The 14,326-nt window shown below is 38.6% G+C and overlaps 1 protein-coding gene across 13 annotated transcripts in view; it reads right to left on the bottom strand.

The window, feature by feature from the left end:
• Window positions 1–14,326, bottom strand: part of SCMH1 (Scm polycomb group protein homolog 1) — a 189,845-nt gene that overhangs the window by 145,811 nt on the left and 29,708 nt on the right. For 12 of the 13 annotated variants that reach the window (XM_033836969.2, XM_033836948.2, XM_033836984.2 and 9 more), the window contains exon 2: window positions 2–79. The exons of the other annotated variant lie outside the window; for it this stretch is intronic. In XM_033836969.2, coding sequence (XP_033692860.1) covers window positions 2–26 — 25 coding nt within the window. In that variant the 5' untranslated portion in view covers window positions 27–79. The remainder of the gene's footprint in view (window position 1; window positions 80–14,326) is intronic. 13 annotated transcript variants of the gene reach the window in all.

Below are 14,326 nucleotides of genomic sequence, written 5' to 3'. Positions count from 1 at the left end.
CCTTTTCGAGGATCTGATTTTTGCATGGTACCATCAGCTATACCCAATAGGAATTTCCTCCTTAGCAAGATGGAGACATCTAGAAGCAAAAGATTAAAAAAAAAAATTAGAAATGTGAACTACTGTAGATTGAAGGAGACCTGCAGTGAAATTAGGTTTTAATCAGAAGAAACCAGCAGGCTGAACACCTAGAAGGGCTTCCCAAGGGCAGTAATATAGTTAGGTTTCCAGTTTCCAGGATCCTTCCCTCAGCTTTTCGAGTTCAGAACCCCAATTCTGTTAAAAATAGAACAGATTCTTCAGGGCATTAACAGGTCATGAAATAAGAATGGATAAACCAGAACGTTACTCTATTAACTCACTGTGAGAAAGATTAACAGTCACAAAACTAAAGTATTGCACACTGAAAACTACAAACATCACTGAAAGAATTAAAGAAAGAAGTAGAAAGACATTTACGTTCATGAATTAGAAGACTAATGTTAAGGTGACAATACTACCCAAGGTGATCTACGGACTCAAGACAATCCCTATCAAAATCCCTTTTCTGTAGAAATAGAAAAAGCCACCCTAAAATTCACATGCTATCTCAAACAGCTTAAACAATCTTGAAAATGAAGAACAATGTTGGAAGACTCACACTTCCTGGTTTCAAAACCTCCTACAAAGCTACAGTAATTGAGACAGTGTGGTACTGGCATAAGGACAGGCATACAGACCGACGGAATAGAGAGCTCTGAAATAAACCCTAATATATATGGTCAAATGATTTTTGACAAAGGTGCCAACACCATTCAATGGGAAAAGGATACTCTTCAACAAATGATGCTAGGAAAACTGGATACCCTCATGCCAAAGAATGAAGATGAACCTTTATCTTACACCATATACAAAAATTAACTCAAAATGCATCAAAGACCAAAACTTAAGAGCTAAAATTATAAACCTCTTAGAAGAAAACATAGAGGAGAATCTTCATGACACTGGATTTGGCAATGATTCTGGAATGTGACATCTAAATTACAGGCAACAAAAGAAAAATGATAAATCAGACTTCATCAAAATGAAAAACAATCTGTGCATCAAAGGGCACTATCACATGGATGAAAAGAAAACCTACAGAATGGGAGAAAATATTGGCAAATCGTTTATCTGATAAGGGACTAATGTCTAGAATTTATAAAGAACTCCTACAATTCAATAACAAAAATACCTCAAACAACCCAGCTGAAAAATGGGCAAAGGACCTGAAGAGATACTTCTCCATTTATCTATATAGATGGCCAATAAGCACATGAAAAGATACTCAACATCATTAATCATTAGGGAAGTACAAGTGAAAGTCCCAATAAGATACCACTTCACACCCATTGGGATGATTGGGATGGTTATTATGAAGGAAAAAAAAAAGGAAAATCGTAAGTGTCGGCAAGGACGTGGAGAAATTAGATCCCTTGTGAATTGCTAGTAGGACTAAAAAATGGTGCAGCTGCTGTGGAAAACTTTAAGAAGTTAAAAATAGAATTACCTTGCGAACAAGCTACTACCCAGACATCACTGGATCGTTTTTTTCAAGAGGGTAGACAGAATGGAATCCAGCAAGGAACCAGAACCTGTGCCATCAACGTCAGGCACGAGTGAAACTGCAGGTTGCCCTCCGTCTCCTATTGCTGACGATCCTTCAGCTCTACCATCTCCCACCTCCTCTCCTTCCTCCAGTCGGTAACTTCTTGCCTGTTCACTCGATGCCAGCCCCTGTATGCCAGCTGTTGTGCTGTACTACTGTACTTTTCAAGGTTCTGAAGGTGACCATTCTCTTGCTGTAATGCCCGGGCACCACACTTTTTACCACCCATCAACACTTCTACTGCAGAGTGTCTGCACGTCATTGCTCGTGGAGTCGTGAGGCTTGATCCTCCAGGCCCATATTCCCTGGTAGGCTGGATTTGTCTGCCTTCAAAGATTTCTGCCCTTTCAAGCATTCCAGAATTTGCCTGTGTTTCAGTGGTGCCTCACATTATGGAATCCTTTTACTCTCAATATTATTAGGGTCTATCTTAGGGACAAGTGGTGCAATCCAATTTCCTTTTGGCCCGTGGTGCTATTTTGTATTTCCCAGTGCTTTCAATGAAGCTTCAAGTAGACCTAAACTCCCGGCTACTAACTAGCCATGAATCGCACAATTGTTCATTGTTTGTTATTTGTGAGAAAATGACAGTAATTAGTAGAAAAAAAAAATAGAATTACCATATGACCCAGTAACTCTACTCCTAGGTATATACCCAAAAGAATTGAAAACAGGGACTAAAACAGATACCTGTATACTAATGTTCATAGCAGCATTATTCACAATAGCGAAAGGGTAGAAAAAATTCAAGTGTCCACCAGTAAATGAATAAATAAACAAAATGTGGCATATACATAAAATGGAATACTATTCAGCCATAAAAAGGAATAAAATTCTGATACATGCTACAACATGGATCAATCTTGAAAATATTATGCTAAGTGAAATAAGCCAAATACAAAAGTATAACTACTGTCTGATTTCACTTATACTTGATAACCAGAATAGGGAAATTCATAGAGAAAGTAAGTAGAACAGAGGTTACCAGGGGCTGGGAAGAGGGTGGGGGGGATGATTTAATGTGTACAGAGTTTCTGTTTGAAATGATGAAAAAATTCTAGAGTTGGACAGCAGTGAAGGCTATACATCACTGTAAATGTACTTAATGCCTTAAAATGGTTAAAATGATGAATTTTATGTTATATATATATTTTTTAACACAATTATAATTAAAAAAAACAAGCAACAGGTGGACCTGCATCAGGGTTTGACAGCTCCATTCAACCATCTCACAACAGGAATACAAATTGCTTCACAGGGACTTTCAAGAAACTAAGTCCTTGGGTCACAGCATTCCCTTTCCTGGGTGGTCCTAGATGGAACCTGCTATCAATTTTCTTTATGACCTCCCATTTAGCATGTTTCCAAGCTAGACTATCTTCTGATAAACACATCCTTTTATTTGGATAATGTTACTATCTATATATAGCATGCAGTACAGATGGGCTCTGGATTTGAATATCAACTCTGTCACTAGCTATGTAAACTTGAACAAGTTACTAAATGTCTCTGGCCCTCAATTTCTGTATCTTTATTTTTTAATTTATTTTAAAATTTATTTATTTATTTATTTGGCTGTGTTGGGTCTTAGTTGCGGCACGTGGGATCTTCATTGCCACATGTGGGATCTTTTTTTGCGGCACACGGGCTTCTCTCTAGTTGTAGTGCACAGGTTCCGGAGCACATGGGTCAGTAGTTGTGGCATGCAGGTTCTCTAGTTGTGGCGCGTGGGCTCTAGAGTGTGCAGGCTTAGCTGCCCCGTGGTATGCGGGATCTTAGTTCCCCAACCAGGGATTGAACCTGTGTCCTCTGCACTGGAAGGAGGATTCTTAACCACTGGACCAGCAGGGAAGTCCCAATTTCTGTATCTTTAAAGCAAAAATAGTAGTATCTACCCCAAAGGCTTTGTGAAGGTTAAATGACATTCTCTATGTTAATGAATTAATACAAATAAGTGTCGACAGACAGAAATTACTTCCCCACTTCCTTAACTCTTCATAGTATTACTGATCACTGATGAAATCATAGTCAGTTCTCTGTCTCTGGGCTCCACTGGCATCCATACAATCATCACCACGACTCTCTGTAACTTGGAGGCTTGCTGGTATATCTATCAGAAACCTTCTCTCAAAGGCCAACATCCAAAAGAACAAAAACAAATGTAGACAAATTTTTCTGCCTACCTCACAAACCTTTCCTAGAGGAGTCTGCCCTCCCCGAGGGCAGGTAGGCTTACTTTATATCCCACGTATTACCTAGCAGAAAAAAAAACTTTATCAATTTTTAAAATTGAATTTGCAACAATTCTAAGTTTTTTATAACAGGATCTTGCATAAATATCCAAATACACAAGTTCTATTTCTATACTTGTATTACAAAAACAATAAGGTAAAAACAGTAAGTATGGTTCTCTGTCAGTGATAAGAACCTAAGCAAAATATATAAGGTGTTACAGGGTGTGGTAGTGACCATTTCAAAGCCTGCTACACTATGGTGGGCTTATATTAAAAGTGCCAGAAATAACAGAATAAGTTCAATATCCCACCATGAAAAAATTTAATAATAAAGCTGATCTACCAGATAAAATCATATTACACAAATCAGAAAAATCTCCATTTAATTTTCACTTAAAAGCAAAATATCAAATCATCTAAAGATTAGAAAATAGCATCAAATCAAACTTCATATTCCTGACTTACTTCTAGACCACAGTGGTCAGACATTCAATTTCACCTTGCCTGAATGACCTAAACTCCTTCAACTATGCCACTTAGAACTGCCATCAGTAGATATTTATTAAACATGCCTAGGTATAAAATTGGAATTAGGAGACAGAACCATAACAGAACAAAGCAACTGAACGGTCAGGAAAAAAAATGCAACCATCATAGGAGAAGGGAACTAACTATATGATAGGTTCTGTGCTGAATACTTTAAAAACAACTTTTTGTTAAAGTATAATATACATATAATATACTGAGAAGCACACGCATCATACAGTAGCCAAGATATGGAAACAACCTAAGTTGATGAATGGATAAAGAAGATGTGGTATATATACACAATGGAATACTATTCAGCCATAAAAAAAGAAAACTGGCCATTGTGACAACATAAATGGACCTGGAAAGTATTATGCTAGGTTTGAATAAGTCAGATGGAGAAAGACAGTTACCATGTGATTTTACTCATATGTGGAAGCTAAAAAAACAAATGAACAAACAAAATAAAACAAAAACAAACTCACAGATACAGGGATCAGATCAGTGGCTACCAGAAGGGAAGCGAGTTGTGGGGGGTGGGGTGGGGGCGTGCAAGATGGGTGAAGGAGGCCAACTGTATGGTGACAAATGGTAACTAGACTTGTAGTGGTAATCACTTTGTAGTACACATAACTGTTGAATTATTATGCTGTCTACCTGAAACTCATTATTTTTAAAAAGTAAATAAATCGTAAGTATGAAACTCAATGAACTTTTACAATGTGTTTCCAAACCAAGAAAGAGATCATTACTAGCACAAAAGAAGTACTCCTTTGAGCCCTCTCCCAATCATTACTCCACCCAAGAGTAAGCACTATGTGGACTACTATTGTTAGGTTAGTTTTGCCTGCTTTGAACTTTATAGAAATGAAATTATATCTCATGTCCTCTTTTATGTCCACTTTGTTCCACTCAACATTTTGTTTATGAGATTCATCCACGGTGCCCTACTAAGGCACTTTTGTCTTCATTACTTGATTTAAAACACCCAACAATTCTGGCATTTCCCATTTAGGTTGGGGAAAAAAAAAGAGCTGAGGTTCTGAAGTTAAACAAGATTAATTAAAGCATCCAAGGGCATACGAGTACTGTATGGAAAGGCTAAAATTAAAGACTAATTTCAAAGTCCATCCTCTCTTTGGTTCCATTATGCTTGCCTACTATAGTTCAAAAGCAACAAGAAATCAATCCCTTCCCTAGTTTACTTTTCATAGGCCATATTATAGAGGGAAGTTTGGCAAACAGTCAAGTACTACGCAATGTAAGAAATTATTATTAGCACAAGAAAAGAGTTTCCTAGGGCAGTGGCTTTCAAACCTTTCTGATTGTGACCCACAGACTTAAATACAGGAGTTTTTACAACAATATGCATTGCTAAAAACCTTACATCTTGCAAAATTATGCACTAAACATGGGCTTGTGGTTAAAACAGAGTTAGGAATATGCTACTAGAAGCCCATGAAAATTTGTATCCTAATACACACATACCCCACAAGGATCTCAGTCACTAAGAAATAGTTAAATTGGACCCAACAAACTAAACAGAAGGAAGAAGGGTATAATCCACTTTAGGATAATTTCTAAGTAAAATGATTTTTTTTTTTTTTTTTTTTGCGGTATGTGGGCCTCTCACTGTTGTGGCCTCTCCCGCTGCGGAGCACAGGCTCCAGACGCACAGGCTCAGCAGCCATGGTTCATGGGCCCAGTCGCTCCGCGGCATGTGGGATCTTCCCGGTCCGGGGCACGAACCCATGTTCCCTGCATCGGCAGGCGGACTCTCAACCACTGCGCCACCAGGGAAGCCCTAAAATGATTTTTAAAAATAAAGTTTTAATGTGTAATGGAACAAACCTGTAGCAATCCAGAACACTAAGCTTCTAAGAGTGACTTAATTCTCCAAGGTTTTCTAGAGTGAAGATTTGAACACATGTCACCATCTACTGACAGGAGCCACTTAATAAAAGCTTTTCATAGCGACAAAATTAAAACCTGAAGTCAGACTCATACGGCTTTGGGGACCGATAAGAGACTACTAAACTGTTAATTATTTTTTATCTATTCACACTGCCCAAGCAGACCTTTGAGAGACGTCTATGCTACACAGTACCAGAGATCTCAAGATCAACTTTATTTTGTTGGAGTGTAATAGGACAGAGTCCTACACAGGAAACTAACTCCTGAGATGTACAGCCCTGAGAATAGAGTAAATCCTCACTGCTTAAGCCATAGAGACAGGTACATAAAGTAATTTGGGCTCATTAACAGAGCAGTGTCTATAAACCATTCTGTAAGTCGCCCCCCCCCCCCACTCCCGCCAAAGTCTCAGGTTCTTATCCTAAAAAAGTGAGTTATGAATCCTTGACATTATCCAGGATCTTGTAGGAATCTGATAGAATTACAAACTTGGGGCAAATACGGTTTCTCTGTACCAAGAAACTGAGATGCAACTTAGACCTAAACTTGGCCTGGTTCATTCTGTCACTGAGTAGTCACTTTGTCAGGGCTTCAAATTCTTCACTTTAAAACCAAAAGATAAGAACTCAGGCAGGTCCCATGTTTACTACAAACTAGCTGCATGCCTCCGTTTCTTCATCAACCACTTCTATGATTTTATGGTTTCATAGAAAATCCTATTGCTATTACAGTAACGGAAATTTATCAAATGAGATCAGCTGTCTTCCTGTGAGCTACTCAGGCAATTGCCCTGACACCCATTTCTGGTTGGGAAACAGAGACAACTTCTTCATGGTAATAGGAAGGCTAGACAATACAAAGGGGCTTCCAGGGAAATGTGTCTTATGTGAATCTGAAACAGCAACCTCAGGAAAGGGCTCTCTTCTCTAGAAAACTGACTTGACTGAGAGAGCATGGAATAATCTTTGAGATAGGTATTAAGCTAAGGCATATCGGATTAAAAAAAATTATTTGAGGGTGATACAGAAAGAATATATAATATGCATTCTAAACAGCTAAGGCAGAAGAGTGGTACCACTTGCTAGCAGTCACTCAGCATTTACTAGAAACCTTCCTCATGCTAATTCCAGAGAATAACACCTTTTAAAGCAAGTCAGAAAATGTTTGTATATAACCACAGAATCAGCAAGAACCAAGAGGCACGAGAAGAAAAAAACATGTCCAGTTTCACTTCAGAGACAGAAATTTATGGTTGTTTAGCTTTCTGAGTTTTTTTTTTTTTTTTAATCCCGGAAATTTAGCTTTTAGGACACAAGATGCCTTTCTCAACTTCCTCAGCTTTTGACCCAGCACTCATCCCTTAATTAAAATCTATTTTAATTCTTCTTCATTTTAAGTCTCTGGGGTTCACTAGACCAGGATTTAGTGGTATGTTATTTCAGAGAACAATTTTATTCGCTAGTATTAGTTAAGAGAACTCCAGAAATTTATTTCATCAAAATCACTGATAGGTGTTGAACCTGTGCGATACTCTTTAACATACAGCAGTGACTCATAACTTCCCCGCCCCCCCCCCCCCCACCGACATATCTGAAGAATACAAAACACTCCTATCAGTGAGGGCAGGCTCATTAAAGGCACTGACTTTCAGCAAAAGGTAGGAGGTAGGATTAATTTGACAGGGAGGAAGGCTCCACTGGGTGAAGGTGTTTTGGAATCTCCAGGGGTATTTGTGTAATGAGAAAAAACATTTCCCCCAGTCTATATTCCACTGCTCTTTCCCCTGACCCAGGGTCTAGAGCACTGCCATCCAACAGAAATATAATTGAAGCCATTCATGTCATTTTAAGTTTTCTATTAGTCACATTATAAAAAGTAAAAAAAGGAACAGATGAAAATAATTTTAATAATGCATTCTATTCAACCCAATATATTGAAATATTATCACTTCAGCTGGTAATCATTATAAAAATCAATGGAAAATGGGACCTAATGAAACTTCAAAGCTTTTGCACAGCAAAGGAAACCATAAACAAGACCAAAAGACAACCCTCAGAATGGGAGAAAATATTTGCAAATGAAGCAACTGACAAATGATTAATCTCCAAAATTTATAAGCAGCTCATGCAGCTCTATAACAAAAAAACAAACAACCCAATCCAAAAATGGGCAGAAACCCTAAGCAGACATTTCTCCAAAGAAGATATACAGACTGCCAACAAACACATGAAAGAATGCTCAACATCATTAATTAGAGAAATGCAAATCAAAACTACAATGAGATATCATCTCACACCAGTCAGAATGGCCATCATCAAAAAATCTAGAAACAATAAATGCTGGAGAGGGTGCAGAGAAAAGGGAACCCTCTTGCACTGGTGGTGGGAATGTGAATTGGTACAGCCACTATGGAGAACAGTATGGAGGTTCCTTAAAAAACTACAAATAGAACTACCATACGACCCAGCAATCCCACTACTGGGCATATACCCTGAGAAAACCATAATTCAAAAAGAATCATGTACCAAAATGTTCATTGCAGCTCTATTTACAATAGCCCAGAGATGGAAACAACCTAAGTGTCCATCATCGGATGAATGGATAAAGAAGATGTGGCACATATATACAATGGAATATTACTCAGCCATAAAAGGAAACGAAATTGAGCTATTTGTAATGAGGTAGATAGACCTAGAGTCTGTCATACAGAGTGAAGTAAGTCAGAAAGAGAAAGACAAATACCGTATGCTAACACATATATATGGAATTTAAGAAAAAAAAGGTCATGAAGAACCTAGGGGTAAGACAGGAATAAAGACACAGACCTACTAGAGAATGGACTTGAGGATATGGGGAGGGGGAAGGGTAAGCTGTGACAAAGCGAGAGAGAGGCATGGACATATATACACTACCAAACGTAAGGTAGATAGCTAGTGGGAAGCAGCCGCATAGCACAGGGAGATGAGCTCGGTGCTTTGTGACTGCCTGGAGGGGTGGGATAGGGAGGGTGGGAGGGAGGAAGATGCAAGAGGGAAGAGATATGGGAACATATGTATATGTATAACTGATTTACTTTGTTATAAAGCAGAAACTAACACACCATTGTAAAGCAATTATACTCCAATAAAGATGTTAAAAAAAAATTAACTGAAGGCATTCTCAGGACAATGCAAATGGGATGAGATACGGTTAGAAATGATAGTGTAGGAACACAGATATATCCAAGTAATGAATAAACTTGTAAATAACATTCTTTGCAGGTATAGAACAATGTAAATAGGAGAAATGTAATGTAATTACAAATATTTGAAATGCATTTGCACTCCTGGCCTCCAACCTAGTTTAAAAAACGTCTTTCAGAAAAGTCCTAAAGAATCACTGGAGAAAATTTAATATAGCTGGGTGGTAGAGGGACAGATAAACTGACATGTGATCTTTACAAGCAATGGTAAAATTTAGGGTGTGGACATAAGGTTTTCCATGGCAAAATCCTTTCAAGTTTATCATATGTTTGAAATTTTTCATAAGTTTTAAAAAAAGAAACCTTAAAACATCTCAAAGAAGCTGCTGTCTCAGAGCTCAACATTGAGCAATAGTGAAAAGGTGGGTAGATTAGAGCAGAGACTGAAGGAATGAATGAACATGAATTTTTTTTGCACTTTTACATATAATTGCCATTTCATCACAACAAAGTTGAAAGGTAGGTGATATTATCTCTATTACACACACACACACTAACACACACACATGCCTCTGAGGCTCAGAGAGTACCGTAACCAAGTTACTTGGATATAGTGAATATTAAGCCTGACCAAGCCTGGGATCAAAATATGCATGCAGGTTTAAAAATATCTAACTAAAATCTGAATCTACCTTTATCATTTATTTTCCACAGGTAACTGGAAAGTGACTGTCTCAGCTCTACTTGGAAAAGCACTTTAAATAATAAGAACATGTGAGATATACTTTGTAAAACAGAACAATATATTTTTAAAATTAATTTATTCTATCCTTGGCTGTGTTGGGTCTTTGTTGCTGCACGTGGGCTTTCTCTAGTTGCTGTGAGCGGGGGCTACTCTTCGTTGCGATGCGAGGGCTTCTCTTTGCGGTGGTTTCTCTGGCTGCGGAGCACAGGCTCTAGGTGCGCGGCCTTCAGTAATTGTAGCATGCGGCCTTCAGCAGTTGTGGCTCTCGGGCTCTAGAACACAGGCTCAGTAGTTGTGGCGCACAGGTTTAGTTACTCTGTGGCGTGTGGGATCTTCCCAGACCAGGGCTCAAACCCGTGTCCCCTGCATTGGCAGGCGGACTCTTAACCACTGTACCACCTGGGAAATCTCACGATACTTCGTATAATATGACTTCCAGCTTCAAAGTCCTTCTTAATTTTCAAAGTTAGCTGACTCACAATTATCCTATTTGTATTACAGTTATCTGTATACATCTTTTACAGTTCTTTTAGCACTGTGATTCCCTTGAAATTAGGATCCAGATCTGATTCATTTCTACATTCTTTATAACAGTACCTGAAATAGTTTAATGAGCATTTACTTAAGGAAAGAAGGTGATCCTCACAATAGAGATGCAAGGTAGCAAGGGCACCTATTCACATTATTCTTATTAATAACACTTGAAGAAACAGAGTCAGAGTAAACTCTGATGCTACTTCTCAGCTAAAAAGCTCATTTATTGAGCCAGGGCTCCAGTCTTTTCCGATTACACCACTGACTAAACAAAGACACTAAGCCTGTTCTCCAGTTGAGAGTCTGGCAGGGCATCCAAAGGCAAAAGCTTTAGTTATGTTGTTTTTTTAAATGTTTAGAAAATCCTGGAATGTAGATCTTAATGTGATATAAAATGTTTGTAAACGTTCTGAGTTCTTTGTTTTATTGGGACAGAGTGGTAGAAGGAAAGTGAAAATGCTTCTTAAAAACCCTAAACTAGGTTATAAGTTACCCCAAACTCAACAAAAACAGAAGTTGAACTATAACAACTAACATTTATTTATTTTTAAAAAATAAATCTATTTATTTATTTACGGCTGCGTTGGATCTTCGTTGCTGCGTGCAGGGGCTACTCTTCACTGTGGTGCGCGAGCTTCTCACTGCAGTGGCTTCTCTTGTGGAGCACGGGCTCCAGGCACACAGGCTTCAGTAGTTGTGGCATGTTGGGCTCAGTAGTTGTGGCTCACGGGCTCTAGAGTGCAGGCCCAGTAGTTGTGGCACATAGGCTTAGTGGCTCTGCGGTATGTGGGATCTTCCCGGACCAGGGATCGAACCCGTGTCCCCTGCATTGGCAGGCGGATTCTTAACAACTGCGCCACCAGGGAAGTCCACAGCTAACATTTATACTCAGCTCTTTGGAGCAACTCTACGTATATATGTTATTTCATATGATTTTTCATAATATCCAGTGAGAGATTACTATTATTCCCATTTCACTGATGAGTAAATTTCAGGGTTAGTTTAGAAAGTCAGTAGGTGGTTGAACTGGGACTTGAAACAATCTGGGTCATGCTCTTTGTAGTACACAAGGCGTAACTTGCTTCCACAAAACTAGTCAATAGCCTTCTAATTAGTCTCTCTCTACTTCCATTCCATTGTGTGTATGGCAACCAGAGTAATCCTTCTAAAATAAAAATTCAATTATGTTTCATCTCTGCTTAAAATCCTTCAATGGATCCATGCAGCCTATAGAATGAAATCCACCAAAGTCCTTGGCATTGCATACATAGCCCTTCAAACCTAAATCCTTTAAGATTTGGCCCCTGACTACTTCTGCAGCCTCATCTACCCATCTTCTCCTCTTTACCTTCTTCCCCTAAGTTATTCTACATGATCTGTAGTCCCTCAACTTATCTGCAATGAAATCCCTTTTCCCATTATACACTCTACTTGTCAACTTACAACTCATCTTTCAAAATTTAACTCAAAAATCAATGAATCTCTTCTTCCTCAGCCTTCTGAGTTCTCTTCCCTAGATAATCATTTCCTCTTCTATGCTATTATTTATATCTGGTTCATACTTACAGCATTTAAATACTGTATTACAATTATTCGTTTACATACTTCTCCCAATTTGATAGTGAAGCCCTCAGGGATGCCTTATTCATCTTCGCCTCTGGGATCTAATACACTGCCTGACAGTAGTAGGCATCAGATACATCTTGTTGGGTTGAATTCAAAAATACTCACTTAGAAAGTACACAAGTGATAAAACAGGATTTGGATTTTGCAAAATATATATGTTTCAAAGAAAAAAAAAAAAGGCTAAAACCCTTTAACTGAACTGTGTATAACAATGGCAGTTGCCCTGAAGGTCCCTGTTAATGCTCTGTGACCCAGCTGGGCCTCCAGAAGGTTCATTACTTTCATATTACGACTGTGGCAATTTATTAACGAGCTCAGTGCAAGCAAAACAAATTGAAATGACAGCTTTGGCAACTAACATCTTTTATTTATCACTAGAGCTAGTCTTTCACTAGCAGTGAGATGCATAAGCCTTCTTCAAGACAAAACAATATTTATGGGGTATCTTCTAAGAGGCCTGCAAACACTGTGATTGGCTAAGAGGAATTCAAGAAAGTATAGGTCTTCATTAGGATAGGAAAAGAATGTGTTCTTGAAAAATAACTCAAAACTGAAAAACACAGATGTCCATTAGAAGTAGTGGTAAAGGACTTATTATGTGATTCATCATTTATGCATCAACTGCCTTTTCAAGGCATAACTGAAGTGCCATTGCAGCTCTTCTTGTTTCACCCTGATGGAGGCAGGTGTTACAACAGTATTCATGAGGAGGAAACCAAGAACCAGTACTAGGCATTCTGGCAGAAGGAAGGTCTATAAAACTAAAGCCCCTCTCCTTTCAAAAGTGTGTAGTCTTCTTGGTACCAAAGAATCCCTACCAACCACTTAAGGCTGCTCTCCTGAGATAAAACAGAGCCAAATCATAAGCTGTTAACATAACGAAAGTAAACTTTATAGTGCAGCTAGACACAAATATGGTTTAAAAGAGAGAAAGAGAAATAGTAAGAAACCCTGTGGATACAGGGAGATACCACATGCTCACTGTCTTTCACTAATGACTACAGTACCTCCAAATAAAACCCTTGGTTTTGACTTCTTAGGACTGCCATAACAAAGAACCACAAGCTGAATGTAATAAACAACAGAAATTTATTCTCTCACTGAGTTAGAGGGCAGAAGTCCAAAATCAAGGTGTTGGCTGGGTCATGCTCTCTCTGAAGCCTGCAGGGAAATATCCTTCCTTGCTTCTTCCAGCTTCTGGTATCCCCAGGAAACCAATACAGATTTTGGTACTGATGAGAGTGGGGTGCTGCTCTAACAAATACTTAAAAATGAAGTGGCTTTGGAATTGGATAATGAGTAGAGGCTTGACAGAAAAAAAAACTAAATTGCCTTAAAGAGATGGAAATATGAACATTAAAGGTGCTTTTAAGTGAGGCCTTAGAAGGAGATGAGGAACATGTTATTGGACACTGGAGGAAAGGTTGTTCTTGCTATAAAGTGGCAGAAAATTTGTCCGAATTGTGTTCAGCCATTGGGTGAACTTATAACAGATGAACTTGGATATTTAACTGAGGAGATTTCTAAGCAAACTGTTGAAATGTGGCCTAGTTTCTCTTTGGTTTTTATGAATATGAGAAGAGGTAAATTGAGGATTGAACTGTTAAGCAAAAAGGAACCAGCACTTGATGATTTGGAAAATTCTCTGCCTATCCAAACAGCATGCTCTGGAAACAGGGCCAAGCGTATGGCTGGATCATCATTTGCCTGACTCTAGGACACAATCAAACACCTCAGAAGCTAGGAACAGAGACATGGTTATCCAGGAAAGATCTGTGGAGGAACCTCTTGTCAGATGGTTCGGACACCAGTAAATTGCATGGGAGACTGACAAGGTTTTTGAGAATTTTATATCAGCAGAAGTGCTGCCAGCCTGGACTGAAAGGAACAGAGATGGAATGAAATGAAGACTAACAACAGGGCAGAGCCACAGATGC

This window comes from Tursiops truncatus, chromosome 1 (assembly GCF_011762595.2).
Source record: "Tursiops truncatus isolate mTurTru1 chromosome 1, mTurTru1.mat.Y, whole genome shotgun sequence".
Lineage (NCBI taxonomy): Eukaryota > Metazoa > Chordata > Mammalia > Artiodactyla > Delphinidae > Tursiops > Tursiops truncatus.
This window is presented reverse-complemented; position numbering and strand designations above follow the sequence as displayed.